Source organism: Symphodus melops (assembly GCF_947650265.1).
Source record: "Symphodus melops genome assembly, chromosome: 8".
Classification (NCBI taxonomy): Eukaryota; Metazoa; Chordata; class Actinopteri; order Labriformes; family Labridae; genus Symphodus; species Symphodus melops.
In genome coordinates this window covers 14,028,777-14,045,650 of record NC_136698.1, presented here as the reverse complement: position 1 = coordinate 14,045,650, position 16,874 = coordinate 14,028,777, and the positions used below count along the sequence as shown (strand labels likewise).

Sequence of the window (16,874 nt, the reverse complement as noted above, 5' to 3'; positions counted from 1 at the left end):
TGTGCTACTGTATATCACATAAAACCTCGCTTTTCACAAATCTTTCAGGTTTGTTGATGAGAAGGTGCTGAAAGCCCTCCTGGGTTTATTTTGTTATAGCTGGCAGGTTTGTTAGCAATAAGCCAGATTAATGGGCGCCATGCCGTTTCTGTGCAGGTGGTCATAGCTGTGCTAGCCTGCTGTGCAGAGCGCAGCTTCGGCCAGGCTTGTTAAGACAAAACCAGTGAAGTCTGCGACTATCCCCCCCCCCTCACCCCTCACCCCCCCGGAGGAGGCACCCAGCACGCTACCACTAGTTGACAAGTTTGAGCTTGCCCTTTCCTTGACTTGAGTCGCTCTTAGTGATAATGTCTGTTTATTTCTGCACCACCATGTTTTATTCTTCTTGCTTCATCATTCTGCCTACCTTCTTCTACATGTTAAGTTTCTGTGTATCTGTATTGCTTAATGCTTGATCTGTTTTTCTTTTCCCGTTTAGTGCTCTGCAGGAGTCATTAAATCAGAACTTCCTGCTGGTCATCAGCCACCGCGAGGCGCAGAGGGACTACAATCTCAACTTCCCCGGCTCCAGAACCATACAGGAGGTAAGACACCAAACGTGTATGTAGACACACAGACCTCAGGAGTGTCACTTCACATGTCCCGAACAGTACAAAAAGCTCTCACTTTCTCTCCCGCATATTTTCACATTAAGATTATTATTCTATCTGATTTACTGGACTCCCATAACGCAGCTTTCATTCCATTAGCCAAACATCGCTAGTCTATCTCAGCCATCGATTCATTATTCATCACAAATGATCACATTTCCAAGCACATAATTACTCTCGCAGCTGCGGTCTGTTACAACCCCCTCTTTTCCTCCCAGCTACCCCTGCTCAGCCCCCCCCCCCCCTCCAGTTTAAATACTGAACCTTGTTTGATTTCAGCACGCAGGAGCAATTGGAAGAGACAGAGTTCATTCAATTTCTACCTCTGAAACTAAACAGTTAATTTGGCAGCCTATCAATAATTTAAAGTCACTCACACTGGGCCAAGGCAGTACGCCTTTTCTGACCATCTTTAACGTTTTAACCGCTGCAAGAGGATTCACTCTTGAAGAGCATGAAAATGTGTTTTGCTTGCTTGCCCATGTAGACGAAGAAGTTTGTGTGTTTGTGTCAATGTTTGAGCACACTCGCATACAGACACTTGTGCACACATATTGCTGCTCTTTATCTTTCTGCTCTACCCCCTGTGCAGAGGGAGACCTGAGCAGGTGGCATTCTTTATTTAGAGTGGATATCCTGCTGTCACAGGTGAGGGGCAATAAGCTCCCCAAAGACAGATGAGGTAAAATGGAGCAGTGCCATTATTGATTTCACCTCGCAAGTATTCTTTTTGCACTAAGTATACGGGATTGGAAATATTAATCGATTATTTCATTTTCCTTCTAGTTCGTCGTTTATTTACTTATTTTTTTCTTTTCTGTCTTTGTATGTTTTACTTCCAACTAATATCCTATTTTGAGGCAGCAGTGAGAGTGGTGTTCCATGTGACGTCTTTGCTCCTCGGGTCAGTTGAAGCTTTTCTCCGTAGTGCGGTGAAGATTACACTGATAATTGTCAGACTCCTAGCAGCACTTGTAATGATGCTAATTGAACAGATTAGTACAACCGACGTCTGAACTGGAGGGAGGCAGCTTGCCTCCGGTGTTTTCTCCCTCTCCGACTCTTTCCCTTTTCTCTCCTCCCTTCGTCATCTCTCCCTCTCTCTCCTTTTTTTTTTTTTTCTCTCACCCTCTTCTCAGGCAGATGGTTTTGATGAGCACCCACTGTGAACCTTAAGTGTTTCTGGTGGGATTACAAACGCTGGGGAGGGCTCCCGACAGTGTTCGTGTGTGTGTGTGTGTGGGGGACAAGGACACAGAAAGGAGGCAAAGGAGTGCTGGTTTGGTTTGGTGGGGGTGCTGTGTGAGGCCATAGGGGAAAGAGAAGGGACAATGCTGGCTTAAACAGGCCTCCATGTCGCGTTCTTTTCCTCACGCATGCTTGTCTTTGGGCATCTCGAGGCCCCCCTGTGGTGAAAATGAGGCCCAAAACTTTAACCTGCATAGATGAAGTGCTGTTTGCCTAATGTTGACCATGCTCTTTATTTCACTTTACCCTTCAGCCAGGGGGGCTGGCATCTCTCCTTTTACCCTTATTGCTGTAATGTGATGGGAAATAAGACGTCATTAAACCTCGTCCACATACTCTGTGGGTTATCTTTCAGAAGGTTTAGAAGCCTATTTTAGAGCTTCAAGTTGAAAACAGTCAGGGGGCCAAATAGTAGCTTGAGTGGCATCGGCACAGTTTCTGTTGAGACCTGTGTTGCGCAGAGTAAAGTTGATGAGTTAATGTAAAAAAAAAAAAAAGAAGCTAATAGAGGGAGTCGTATTTCTGTCATCATGATCACAATAAGACAAACGATGCAACAAAGAAGTAACACCATATTCAGCCAGCCGGACTCCCCATTCTGCTCATACTGTTTCCACTAGAAACACATATGGCCTCCACTCCAGAGCACCTTTCTTTCCCCATTCTCCCTTTTGTCTTTGCTGAAGACTAGCTGATGGTCCCTGCTTGTGAATATCAATAGGGATAGAGTCCTGTCTTCTTGTTTGTCTTTGCCAAAGGCTCTGGCTTTGCCTTGTGGCTCTCAGGGAACTACCCTTGCCCCTCCCTTTCTATTCCTTCATTCTCCATCTCCTTCTCCCACTGTCCTGTGTCTACCTTCTTTCTTCTGCATCTCTCGAGCGCTGGGATGTGTAGACTCTGATTGGCATGACCAGACAAGAGTGTGGGGGTAAGTTGCTGGCTAGCTTCTGAGCTAAGCTGGAGAGCAAATGTTTGCCAGGGACGTAGAGGGTAGAATAGGGATGGCTGCTGGTTTTGGGTTGTCCGTGACCAGACCAGTTGTCCTGGGGATTTCCCACCTCTTCTGCCCACCCCCTTCCACCCCCACCCCCCACCCCAGGGCTGGGCCCGGGCCCCATCCCCTTCCCCGTCTCCGCAGCTGGGAGACATATAGGAACCAAATGTGGACAGGGCTGCAGAGCTGAGAAAAGGATCGAGGTTGGATCGAAAAGGGAATAAAAAAAGAGAGGCATCTGGTGCTAGGAGATGAAGAAAGCGAGCGAGAGAGGGAGAGCTTGTGACTGTTTAACGGAAACCTTTCATTTTCTTTGATTTGCGTCCAGCCAGGGATTACAGGCAATTGGCATTTACAATGATTGGATCATTAAATTTGCCGTATCGCCCAGCAGCTCAGCAAAACAACCAGTCAAGTTAATGTTTACTAAAACTGGCTCAAACACCACCGCTTCTTCTCAGCATGAGCATAAACACACTTATCATCATGTCTACATATTAAGACTTTATTTTGAATCTTCATCTGTTTTCTCTCAAACCGTTCCCTTTACATTATCTGTTGTGTTCATAGAAGAAGTCAGTCTGAGGGTTACACATCAACAGCCACTGGAGTTCTTCACCACGGATGCCGTGTTCTACTTATTAATGCACACTGTTGATGTGGTGACACTTTAGCGTTAGTCCAGTGCTGAGGTCAAACCCATTTTATCAGCTTGATGAAAGTAAAAGGTGTTGCTCAAAGTTGTCGTTTAATTGTAAGTGTTTTCATTTGTTCCAGTCAGACTTGTCAGAAGGCTGCTGTAGTGGCAGACAGGGGGCAGCATTAGACAGTACTGCTCCCTCTTTGATGTCTCTTGTGGCCAACGCATGCAATGCTTTGTAAGTGTGCGCTTCAACAAAAACTTGAGCTGCCTGGTGAGGCTGGAGCAACTCCTGTGGGTTTTTTTTTTTTTTTGGGATGCACTCGCTTTATTATCTAAATTATTTTTTCCTGTTCAGCATGGTTGCATCAGGTCCCATTATAACATCATACTTTTCACATGGTCAGAGAAGGCCTGTGTGAATCCCTGCCTGTAGAGCACTGTGGTGTCGTTTCAGGTGGGCAGGTCTGCCATGTCGCCGTGTTCTCTCTGTGGTTAGATCAGGTTGTCCTTGGCCAGGTGTCTTTCACTGTCTGCCTCCCCTCTGCTTCTCCTCCTCCTCCTCCTCCTCCACCTCTCACCTTCATTCTCTCTGTGGTGGGCGTCAGTTTGTTGTTTCTCTGATGCTGCTTTAACCTCTGACTGCAGCCTCTTCATTACTAGTGTTTATGCCTCTTCTCTCTTCACTTTTCCCCTCTATTCATCGGCCGGCCGGCCGGTCAGTCAAATCCCTGTAGTCCGGCTGGTCAAACATAGATATTACACTCTGTAATAACACTGGCCACCCGCTCTGACCCCAGGCTTCAATCCTGGCCATAGCTTCTCATCATAAGGATAGGCGCCGAGCAGTGTGCTGTGGGATTTCCGAAAGAAAGACAAAGGATGGACTGTGCCACTCGTTTATTATTGTTCTTTTTTTTCCATCTTGTTTGTACTGCAAATTGCTTTGGTGTGCCAGACCCAGCACAAATAAAGCCTAATTTCTTTGAGAGATTTCTGACGGAGACTATTTACTGTTGCTTTGGAAAATGTATGAAATCATGTCTGAATATAATATGAGCCTTTTATGACCCCCACACAAGAACATACAGGTGCAAAGCATTTTATTATCAGAATACTTCAGTGAAAGGTCTGCTGCAGTCTTCTTGGTCCATTGTTTTGTAGCTTCTCTCCTGCTTTGCTTGACATTGGATTTGACTTTGTGTTTGTAGCATTCTTTAAGTTTCCACCTCCATGACCAGCAGCCCTGCATATGCCCAAGGATCCATCTCACTTCAATGCTTTTTACAAAGACAGGATCAACTGTGTGTGGGTGGACTTCTGCTCGACAATTGAAAGTTTTTCCAGCATCAGTGTCGAGCCCCCAGGCCTGTAGAGCAGGATTCTGCTAAACAAATGCACCAGAATCCTCGGCCGCCAGCGTTCAGACGCCGACGGGCTTTGATCACCTTCAGCTGGCGCACATCAGGCTGGCGTTAGGGCTCTAAACCAACAACGCACTGGACGGTGTAACGCCGGCGCTCAGCAAGACAGACGCTGCTGGCTGCTAACTGTATAAAAGCAAGGAATGTTATTAAGTGATGCAGATAGAGCGTCCGCGCATGAATGGGAAAAGAGAAATACTGTTCATTTCAGAGTGTTGGGCTGTTGTTGCTGGGCATTAGCTGTGGCATCTGAAGAATGCTGATAACACTGGCTGTCTTTCTAATTTTTTTCTGCTCTCTCCTCTTGGAACATCTCCTTCCTTCTTTGCCTGAAGCCTACTTTGATTTTGTATTTGAATATCACAGTTCGTTAATTTAATAAAATTGTATTTATTATAAAATACGATGCACATATAAACTGTACGTATAGTTTTTTGGTATTTCCTATAAAAGGCCAGAAGATGGAGAGGAATATTTTTTTTCTAAGATGTTATAGACGTGGACTGTCGAGATACAAATTTCACATATACGTTTTCTTGTATTACTTTTATTTTGCTGATACTGTCCATTAATTTCCTTGAATATATTATTTGTTGGCTTTTTATCTTTATATTTACTTTTATACTTGTGCATTGAGAGCACAGTTACTTAAGACAAATTCCTTGTGTGTGTGTAAATGGTCAATGAATGTCATTCTGATTCTCTAATTGTTGTATCTTTTCTTTTTTCGTACAGGTGAAGAGGAACGTTTCAGACTTGACCAACATCCCAGTCCGGCATCAACAGTGGGAGGGATGGCCCGCATCAGCATCTGATGACTCTGTAAGGAAAAGAGACACACCAACACACATTCCATTTTTTATTTGTTAAAGAAAGCGTCTCCATCTGTACTTTTCTGCGTACCATGTAAGCAGCCCAGCCCACATGTCGCCCTTTATCGTTTTTAAATGCGAGTCAACTTTCTCAAAGTTAAGAAGATGTCTAAAACGTCAAGCCAAAAAGTTCAGAGATGATTGCCGTATCTAGTTTTAATTTTCGCAATTGGAAGAGGAAACTGTTCTTCACTCTGGAACCATCTGTCAGAAGCACGAGAGTAAGTTGTTGAAGCTAATTAAGATGTCAAAGAAAGTCCCCGTCCTGTGTCCTCTATCTGTCCACATTAAATCTCACATCATTGAGTCCCGTTGACCTCTCCCGTCCCAGGGTCACTCCTCCCAGCCTTTCACCCTGCACACAGTCAAGCCGTTCAGAAGCAGCCCTCAAACAGAACCTTGAGGAACCTCTGACCCGTTTTGTCTGGCCCCTTCTTTGACAGCATATGTGTTCCCATGCTAATTGTATGGGATGGTTCTACACTGAGGAGCTGTTGCGCACACATTCTTGTCTTAACCCTTAGCTAACGTTTTCCTTTCAGATCTGTGTGATTGATGTTTGGTTTGGACTGTCGGTGTCCACTTTGTTTCACTGAGTATTATATGCCACTACAGACAGAATGTAGCAGACCACAGATCCATCCGGGGTTTTTTTTTTTTTTTTTTCATAGGTGAAAGGTAAGGTTAACCAGTTCTGATGGATACAATCTATTCTATGTATCAGTCATTACTCGTGTTTCAAACCACTAGTGAATGAACCATAACTACACCTGTTTTTATGAGTTAAAGTAAAGCTTTATAGATTAACAATGAAAGCAAAGACGTTGCACTATTAATGTTCCTAAGGGGGCAAAGGGACAAAAGCTTATGCATCCTTTCACTCCACTCCTGTTTGCTTTATTTTGTTCCATTACAGCTCGGAGTAGGCGCTTGTAAAGTCGCTAACCACCAAACAAACCATAGTGCTACAACACAGATTCCCATTGTTTGTGTTATCTTTGAAGAAATCCACTTATATGATCACTTAACGGCCTGGGTTGCAACAGAAATACAAATCTGAGGTTTAAATCTGAGGTAACACTGTGGGATGGTTTACATCGAAAGACCTGTGCTTACTTGTTGTATCAAAATAACCCTGTTTCCCAGCTTTAAACTGGAACAGACAGCTTGTGCTTTGTGGTTATTTGTAACAAAGGAAGACCGTTAACCACTCAGACTTTTTAAGACTTGGGTCAGGAAGATTTGTCCAGTTGCACAAGATTTAGCAAGGACACCTGCAAAAAAAGGAAACAATGAACTCGATTTTTGTGCCACTGGTTATGCTCACTTGGTGGAGCAGGCACCCCATGAATAGAGGCTACAGTCTTCATCTCACTGTTTGCAGGTTTTTACTCACAATCTTGACACTATTTGGAAAATATCATCTCCAAATCAGCCTCCCTAAATTTCCTGTCTATCGTCAGCGGTCCTGTCCACATAAAGGCAACAGCCCCAGAACTGACTGACCGAATTGATGTTAAGAATAGTCTGTTCAAATATCGTAACATCACAAAGTTTCAAATATATCTTCTTGTCAGATTTTGTTTTTTAAACAATTACTTCTCAGTAATGAATATTTTGTGAGATAGATAAAAATGTAAGTGACCGGTGTGATTTCTCTTACACTTTGTCTAAAATGCATAGGACATTGTACTAAAATCAAAAGTTCGAATTATTTTCTGAATATAAAAAATTTACAATTTTGAATAGTTGATGAACAGTAAAGAATAAGTGAATTTTAATTTGTATCGTCAGTACAATCATTTTACATAACTAAAAACAGGATTTGTCTTGTAGTTTTGAAAGTTCAACAGCAGTCAAGCCAAGCTAATCCAAATGTGAGGAATAAATAGGATCAAGTCAAATTATAACAATAATTCATTCACATATTTATGAACTTAGTGTCTAAATGAACCACAGCTAAGCTCCCCCCTCAGTATCCGTGGATATGGCCATACGGCCATAGATCATGAATAGATTGCCGCTCATTGTGCCGTCATAGGCCCGGTTTGGCACCTGGCTTACACACATCTGCAGCGTCTGTGTTTCCTGGATGAGAAGATATTAAAAAGCACAGAGACAGAAGTGTAATAATGGCCTCTGCTCTCACTGCAGCCTTCTTATTGAAACGTCTGAAGGTATAAACAGAGAAAGCCCAGGGCTTGGCTTGCCTAGCAGGCGGGTATGGGAGCCAGTGTTAGTGTCTAACCTCATTAGCCCAGTTTCATCTCCCGGGGTTTGGGCCAATAAACATGGCAGTCAAAGGCCCAAGATTACGTTTAGCTCCGCACACTAGCCGCGCGCTGTGGAATCGATTACAACTTAACTGTGCTTTGCTGTTAAATGTGTGATATAACTGTGTTTGCCCGTTTGTATCCCTATTTGCATTTGTGTGTTTGCAAATGTGCTTCAAATATTGTGCACACTTAAGATAGTGCTGGGTATCAAATCTTTTTTGGCAACAAGTGATCGGTATCTGTGGCATTCGAATGAAATCTTAAACCATCTTATTGGAAACAACACGTGAATACTTGAACAATTTGTTAGAAGTCTTGTTGCCATAGAATACCCCAGATGTTTTTTTAATTACTTTCAAAAATACTGCTCGACAAAATCCTAAGAATTAGCAAATTTAAGATTTAAAAAAGGAAATTATTTTGGTATTAAAAAGTTTGGTACACAAGAGGCTGTATTGTCTGAGTATGTTTTTTTTTTTTTTTAAAGGTTTATTTTTGGCCTTTTTGCCTTTATTGATAGGACAGTGGATAGAGTCGGAAACAGGGAGAGAGTGGGGAGAGACATGCGGGAAAGTGGCCACAGGCCGGACGCGAACCCGGGCCGCCCGCGCGAGGAGCAAAGCCTCGCAACATGGTGCGCGCGCTGCCGCTGCGCTATCGGCGCCACCATTGTCTGAGTATCTTTAAACGTTACCCAACACTAAGTGTTGCCTGTTGTATTTATTCAGTTGCAGCACCTTGTTAATTATTTCGATGAACATTATTTAGCTCATTATTTCTGCATTTAACAGACATGAGTGTAGTTGTAGAAATAAATATATACAATTTATCTTATTGATAAACATAGTCAGAGTAGCCGCTTCAAATGTCAGTTTGAGTAAGACTGTGTCCTGAGAAAGACATTTGAGTGGTGTCTTTGTTAGTTCATGTATTGTTTGAGGGTGGAAAATGAGTTTGTCAGAAAGAAGAAAGATCTCCCCTCTCAGGGAAAACTAGTCGTTATGTGTTATGTCACCCTCCCGGATACTGTCCACTCAATGTGTGTGTCTTTGTTTATTGTGCTCTGAATTATTCAAAGGCCTTGTGAAGGGTTGAAATTGGATCGGAATGGATAATGCTCATGTAGCACTGAACAACAGATCAGTTTATTAAGTGTACTGTGTTATTGTATGAGGTGTTAGAGCGAGGGAGCTGAATGAAGAAGGAAGTGGCAGAAAGAGTCGCTGAAGCACTGACTAGGTGGGTTGATGCTCATTTCTTGGGAGCAGATTGGGTTAATCTGGGAATTTTTCACATTCTCATAATTTAGTTTTTTTTAATATATATTATTCAGATCGATTTTGGTTACTAAATAAAGTAACAAAATCATGTTAATATTGGAACGTGCTTTGTTAGTGCACCTAAAAAAATGCACTTTAAATAAATACTCCAGCACTCCAGACAAAGCACAAAAGCTCAACTTCTTCCTGAATTTTGTGGCTTTGGCGAAGCCGCTCCAAACAGTGCTGCTGTTGATGACAGAGGTCTTGGCAACAGTTGATATAAAGATCCATATAACCAAACTTCCTGTGCTGATTGATCCTCCTTCCTTGCGTCCTCCCTCTCCTCCTTTTCTAGACAGGTCTCATCTCATTGGAGCTGTTTTGATTGGCAGTCTTTCCTCCACACCTGTTGGAGTGATTGACAGCCAGTGGGACTTCCTTATTACATCCCCCAATCTCTTCAACCCCCCCCCCCCCCCCCCCCCCCCCCCCCCCCCCCCCCCCACCAGCTCCTTTTCTTCCTCCCAGCCAGTAATTGCTGACATTTATGCAGTGTTTCATGGTGTTTGCTAATGTATTAATGCTGCGGCGCATCGGAGGTGCCTTGCCTTGTAGGCCAGCACCTCCCTCCATTTCCCAGCTGGCATTAATGGAATCCTCCTCTACCTGATAGGGGCCTATGAAACGGAGGGTTTATTTAGGAGGGCCAGGTGGTTTCCGTAGCAACAGGGCTCAGTCATAAGCTCAGGCAGAGCCCCCTTCCCTTGTGCGAATGGCAAGCCTTCAGGTGACATTCAGCTCTAAGTTAGTCTGCCTCTCTTGTTTTTTATCTTTCTAGCTGTTTTTTTTTTTTTTATGAATTCTGTGGAGCTTACATTTTAAGTTTATGTGTTTATTTGAAGATGAGTGAGTTCTTCCTCAATAGTTTGGTTACCTTTTAGACAACAACCTTCTTTAGCTCTACATCCTCCTATTGCTCTGCATATGCATTTTGTGTATGTTAAGATACAAACAATGTGCAGGAGCTGAGGTGCATACAAAGAAAAGAGGGTTTAGAAAAGCCTGAGACAAGAAGATCAACAGGTGTAAAGGGTGGGGCACACTTTGGTTGATCTTCTTCGTGCCTACCTTTTCTCTGTCAAGTGTCCATTTTTCATGTGTTTGCGTTATTTCTCATCAATACTACTTTCTCTACTGATCAGCTCCTCATTCTCCTTACTGTCCAGTCTTCCCCGCTCCTCTCGCTGGCCTTCCCTTTCGCCATCAAAGACAAAGTGGAATAAGGTGGTACTGTGGTTTTGGTTGCCTTCAGTGCAGCTGTCAGTAGTAATTATCTCACACTCACAGCCAGACACCTAATCCAAACACTGCCTAAACTAGAAAAGGAAAAAAAAAAAAGAAACACAGAAAGAATGAAGGGAGAGAAAGAAGGGTAGAGAAGGGGAAGAAATGCTTGAAAGGGGGAGGGAAAGGGGTAAGGGAGAGAGAAAAAATTCTTTCCCTGTATCAGCCCCTGAATGCTTAGAGCCTCAATGCAAGTGTTAATTAAAGGAATCCAAAAAAGAGGAGCCAGTTCCTTTGTGTGGAGATGTTGGAGAGGGTCATTTGGGGGGGTTAACCTCGTCCTCCCACCCCCCGTGCCCTGCAGCGCATCGGCCTTGTTTCCACGTTTTACCACTGAGCCGCCAAGCTGCACTTGTGTACCTCAACATCAGAAGAAGCCATTGGGTCAAAGCGAGGAAGAGGATTGAGAGGCACTCAACTCATTTTTTTCCCCTTTTCACCTCCCCTCCTTGCATCCATGTCAGAACAAACCCTCCAGGCCCGCTTTGATAGGGGAAGTGATCAACTTTATTTATACACTTATTAGGCCCTCAGACCAAAGCCTCTCATTGTGAGTACTAGGGGTAAAGGGTTTATGGGGATCCTCTCGACAGCCGCTGTTAAGATTCTCACGTTTGATTGCCACTCGATTGGGGGGGAAAAGGCACAATAGTCTTGGGGCCATGCCTTCACATCCCTCAGGCAAAGCCTGTATGTCTTTGTTTGACTCAATAGGTACAACTCTCTCTGAGGACTAATTTTAATCTCAGACCTGGCACCCATCATGACTCCAATGGCCATAGCACGTCATTCGTAAACATAACCGATTGCTTGTTTTTCTTCTACTGTTGGAATGGTGTCTTTGTTCCTATACTTTGTAAGGTTCACTTGAAAAATATGAATGACACAGTGATCTAATAAACAAACTTCTAAATGACTTAGAGTTAAGTTACAGGTGCAAAGGCGAAGCAATTCAGTTGAGTGTTCTTCATAGGTGTTCCACGGATACTGAGCTGTCCTTGCTGTGACTTTTACACACTTCTCATTTTCAAGAGTACACTCACAATATTAGTTATTACTCACAGTATTATTAGTAATACTCAAGTAAAACAATCTGTTTCCACCATCATACTAGTGTGCACATATGTTACTGTGTCTGGGTTGACTAAATCTTTTAAGCCTAGGGGAATAAATGGTAATTAAACAAGAACATACTTTCTTATCATTTTAATATGCTTCATTGTTGACTTGTCCCTTTTACGTGATGATGTCATTCTTTGTTAGTGTAGTTCAAACATTGCGTGACAGTCTCGCCTCCACTTTTTTCAAGCCGTTTTCTTTGCTTAAGACAACATGGAGACGGAATACTCATCAAGATATTATTCATTCTTGAATTGTCAGGGGAAATACTGCCTTTCTCATATCTTCTACTTGGTTACTGAGCTGGTGGGAATTTAAAACATAAGTGGTTCATATTATAATCGCTAAATGCCTGGATGGTCTTTAAGGCTGTAATGCTTTTTGATGTGTTTTTTTTTTCTCTTCTGGGAATGAGCAATTCCAAAAGCCAAAGTACTTGTATGGATAACCAAATGTAATTAAACCAAAGGTTTTGGCTTTATAAATAAAAACCTCCATTACATTATATTTAATATTGTGAAAAGAAAAACCTTTATGGATACACTAAACATGCAGATAGCAAACTTATTTATATATCATCTTATTGTATTGTTGTCATTTTTCCCTGCACTAACTATGTTCGTTCAAGCCACAACTGTCCAAATGTTCCTGTCAAATGTTCTTTATCTTTTGGCTTCAACTCATTTACTTTCTAATGCTTTAGAGATAAGCTAGTGTGAACAGATTGGGAAAACACAATATTAAGATTCTTATCAGTGTCCAGTCCATAGAAGTACTCTATTGTAAGTCCATGTTGCTCAAAGGTTCAGTGGTTACTCTGTTCTTTCCTCCTCTAAAGGCTGAGGCCAGCATGAGGAACCACTCTACTTTAAAGAGACGCAGAGAAACTCCCTGCAGTCTGTGTGTCCCTTTTCAGACTCAATTGGCGTTGCGTGTAATCGTCTCCTGATTCAACCATGTCCAGCTGCTCTTTGTGTGTCTCAGCACCTGACAATGGAGCAGATCACTGGATCTCTGCTGGGGACAAGCAGCTTCTTTCTCTCTTATCACACCATGCTTGTTTGCCCTTCCACGGCCCGGTTGTTAAGAATTTCACTCTCCCAGAAAAGCACTTTGCTCACGACAATTAGTACGTCGATGAATATATTCATATTTTGACAAATATTGGTAAATGAAGGCTATTAAGTCACGGTTAGACTTTTTGGTTTCGCACAGCTTTTTAAATTACACAGTACGTCCTGCCATAGCCATGCCTGTTTTGTTGATGTCCCTCGGCGTGTTAGCCAGGAGACACCAGCTGTAATGAGTCCCTGATGAATGCTGATATTTTCAGTCCTGGCTTTGGATTTGGTTGCTCATTAGTCAGGTGTCTCTTACTATAAACCACCATCACACTAACATCAGATGTACAGAAACCTCATCAAGGTTTTCCCCTTATTGGCAAGATCAAGTTCCTGTTTGAAGTCTCTAAAGTACCTCATGATTCGGGCTATACCGCTACAGCGTGAGATGTTGATATCTCAATAAGTTATCCCTCATTTTCATTCATTTCAATGATGTCTTTGAGTTAACAAAGATTTGGCCATTAATTACATGTGGTCCAAGATCGTACACGAATCCTAAACTTTTCTCATAAGAAAATACAAATGAATATTTTTTGCTATGTTTATTTCTTTTTAGATGACGCTAGCTGTCTCTGGAATCAGCTATCCTTGCCATCACCTCAGTGTTTGTCGAAGGTCTTCACCAGCCAACTCCCAGGAGCCCACAGAAGAGGTATATACACTAACGCTTTCTCCAGGGATCGGTGCTGTGCGATAATTTATCCCTGGATGCCGTGTGTTACGGGCTAGGAAAGCCTAGGAGTGCAACTTTAACTAAAAACTACCACTAACCTTTAATTAGAAGACGTTAAAGGAACAATACAAGGCTGGGTAAGTTCACCTGCATGCCTCTCAGCTGGGCTGCAGGTCTTAATAGCATTGGATGGTGTTTCAGTGAGCCACAAACCCAAGCTTCAGTTTTTTGGTTTGTTGGTTTGATCCCCCAAGAAATAGGGTTAATTTTTGTTTCATTGAAGTTCAATGTCCGCATCTTCACCTGTTGTCTCTCAGCGCAATTTTAAAGAGACACAGCAGCACACGCTCTGTTTGACCTCAGAAACAGTACATTTAAGTCTGATGATGTTTCAATACAACTTTATTTCCCACATGAAAAGAAATCCAGTGTGGAGTACCCTTATTTATAGAAAAAAAAAGAAAAAAAAGAACAGCACAGAAGAAGAGGAATCCTAACATTCCCTCTCACTCTTAACACGTGACCTATTCAGACTGCCGTCTCAAGCCGTGATATTAACTCCCCTTCTATCTGAAGGTTGCGGAGGCGGACTTGGGGAACAAAGTGACAGTTACAAAGTAGTAACAGAGGCGTTACAGCAACAAGATGGTTTCAGTGGGACAGCACAGCTCTCTGTGTCAGTGTGTGTGTGTGTGCGCATGCATGTCTGATTGTGTGTTTATGTGGAATTCTTATACCCGGCGTGAATTAAAAACTGGGACACCAATATTACACTGTGGCAGAATCGATATGAATCGAGCTGAGTTACGCCACTTCTGCTTCTACTTCTTCGACTGTGTAAACCCTCTACTTCATAAACCAGGGGGACTTAAAACAGTCTGAAAATGAATTCAAACTTTGTGTTTGCAGTGTGCAGATGTCCATATGGTCAGCGACAGTGAGGGGGACGATTTTGAGGACGCATCAGAGTTTGGCGTGGACGATTCAGAGATGTTTGGAATGGGTTCCTCTACCAGTCGGAAATCACCAATGAGTATGTCGAGTAGCTTATGAAGCTGTATTTATTGCTTGTTAATGTTTCCAAAGCAACACAAATAATTGTTGCCCCCCCCAGTGCCAGAGAACAGTGAGAACGAAGCTGATGCCTTACTGCACTTTACTGCCGAATTTTCTTCAAGGTGAGCTTAAGCTTTGCGTGTTGCTCGTATTGATTCAGCGTGGCTTGTGTTTTTAAACTGTTCCCATTTTCTGGGTGTGTCCTTTCAGGTATGGAGAGGCTCACCCAATGTTCTTCATTGGGTCTTTGGAGGCAGCGTCTCAAGAAGCCTTCTATGGCAAAGCCAGAGATGTAAGTAAGCTGATCATTTGTCTGGAGCCTCATTGGAATGTTTTGAGATACTGAACTGAGAAACAAAATCCCAACACTTTTAATTTTGACTTTGTAAGTTATGAGGTTCTGATGTTACCAGTGTTGACTTTTCTTTAGCACTTTGCAGTTTTCTTTGCTTAAAACAACACAGATGAAGGACGCAGACTGAGCAGGATATTATTCGTTCTCTGTCAGGGGAGATGCTGCTTTTCTCATATCTTCTCCTTCCTTACTAAGCTGGTGGGAATTAGGACACAATGTTCACTTTTATAACCAATCTCTTTAAATGTCCAGGCTACACTTTTTTTTTTTATTGTGAAATAAAAGAGAGAAAGGATCTTTCTGCCCTGAGAACAACTGATGAAGAGTTCATAACGTTAGTTCTGCAAAAGCTCTTTGTAAATACACGTACAGTGATAAGATAGAATATAAAAGAGAGCAGGGCAAATCATCAGGGATTTGCTTCTCGTCTGTTCCCACCAGTCCAAGATGGCTGAGGTGCTGTCGCAACAGCTGATTACAAATAACGCTGTAGTTCAAAAAAAAAGGAATTGGTGTTAGTTGTAGCCTAATGTAGAAATGAGAATCAGTTTTATGCTTCTGAAAGTTCAACATACTCCAGACTACACTGTGAAAGAGTCTCTCTATTCCTCTCAATGATTGTTCAGTCATCGAGTCGGCATGTTGCTGAACTCTTCATGCGACAGAAGAGTTTTCTAATCGCAGAGCTTTTCTCTGATTGCAGCCACATTTGGTAACAGACGGAGATGCAGGCGAAACTAGAACACGAAAAGGGAAAAGTCAAACGAAATGATAACAAGAGGGGAAACAAGGTACCTCTTAAGTTCCACCATACAGTGCCTTCAGTGATTATCATAGATGGTTGAATTCCAACTACGAGTAACTTGATTGCATCATGACTCAGAGTCGGTCTTAAAGCTCCCATATAGTAAACACAGACATTTTAACAGAGTCTAAAGATAAAAAATGAATACATTGAAACGAGAAGAGGAATTACATTCAGTAGTCAGAACAGCTTTTTCTAAATTTTTTGTATGGCCCAAAGGTCTATATTTATTATGAAAGCTTAATTTACTGGAGTTGAAGTCCTTTTTTACCCAGTAGTGTTACTTTTGTTTGTGTTTGTACCCCCTGTGTCATGCAGTATGGTCAAGGCATTTTAGTCACATTGATAAAATATCATCAAAACCTATCAACACGTTTTCATCCCGACAGCTGAGGCTTTATTTTTAGCTGTCCACTTTCCCCCATGTTTTTTTGGCTTTTGTCCTTTTAAGGATGCTTGTATCAACTGACAGCTTGTGTGGATTACAGCCTTATTAGACTGTTAGGACACAGCAAGATGTTAGGGGGGTTCAGATCACCAGGCACACAAGGAGGGAGGTGGTGGTGGTGGTGGGGGGGGGGGGCGGGGGGGTGGTAGACATGATGGTAGGGACCCAAATCAGACAACATGATGTGAAAGGAGAGGAGGATGCAAAAAGTGAAACTCATTTGTAGAGAGAGGAATAAAAGTACGAGAGGTTGCAGGATACGGGTGAGGGAGGAGAAAAGTGTGAAATAAACAGAGATGGGAGAAAAAAAAAAGCGTAAAGAGTAGCTTGGCATCTTGCCTGCTTCCCAGCTGATCTCCTCTCCTAAGCCAACACAATATGGCCAGTGTCTCCCTAGTGTTCACACACTCTGTACTGTACTACTGTGCTCTACGCAGCACAGGGCCAAAGCAGTATTCACTTCTACTGTTTTATGTTTTCTTCTGAGTGAGCTTGATTTAGTCTGCCAACTGTTCCGTGGTTAGGATGGCTTTGTGGAAGCAGGCTATATGTGCAAAGAATTTTTGCATGAAAACAGAAGCTTT

The 16,874-nt window shown here is 42.6% G+C and overlaps 1 protein-coding gene across 1 annotated transcript in view; it reads left to right on the top strand.

Annotated features, from left to right (window-relative positions):
- The window catches only part of faf1 (Fas (TNFRSF6) associated factor 1), a 55,923-nt gene that overhangs the window by 14,917 nt on the left and 24,132 nt on the right, over window positions 1-16,874 (top strand). The window contains exons 7-12 of the mRNA XM_079350573.1: window positions 479-584; window positions 5,692-5,778; window positions 13,510-13,605; window positions 14,536-14,659; window positions 14,741-14,804; window positions 14,893-14,974. Of these exons, the coding sequence (XP_079206699.1) occupies window positions 479-584; window positions 5,692-5,778; window positions 13,510-13,605; window positions 14,536-14,659; window positions 14,741-14,804; window positions 14,893-14,974 (559 nt within the window). The remainder of the gene's footprint in view (window positions 1-478; window positions 585-5,691; window positions 5,779-13,509; window positions 13,606-14,535; window positions 14,660-14,740; window positions 14,805-14,892; window positions 14,975-16,874) is intronic.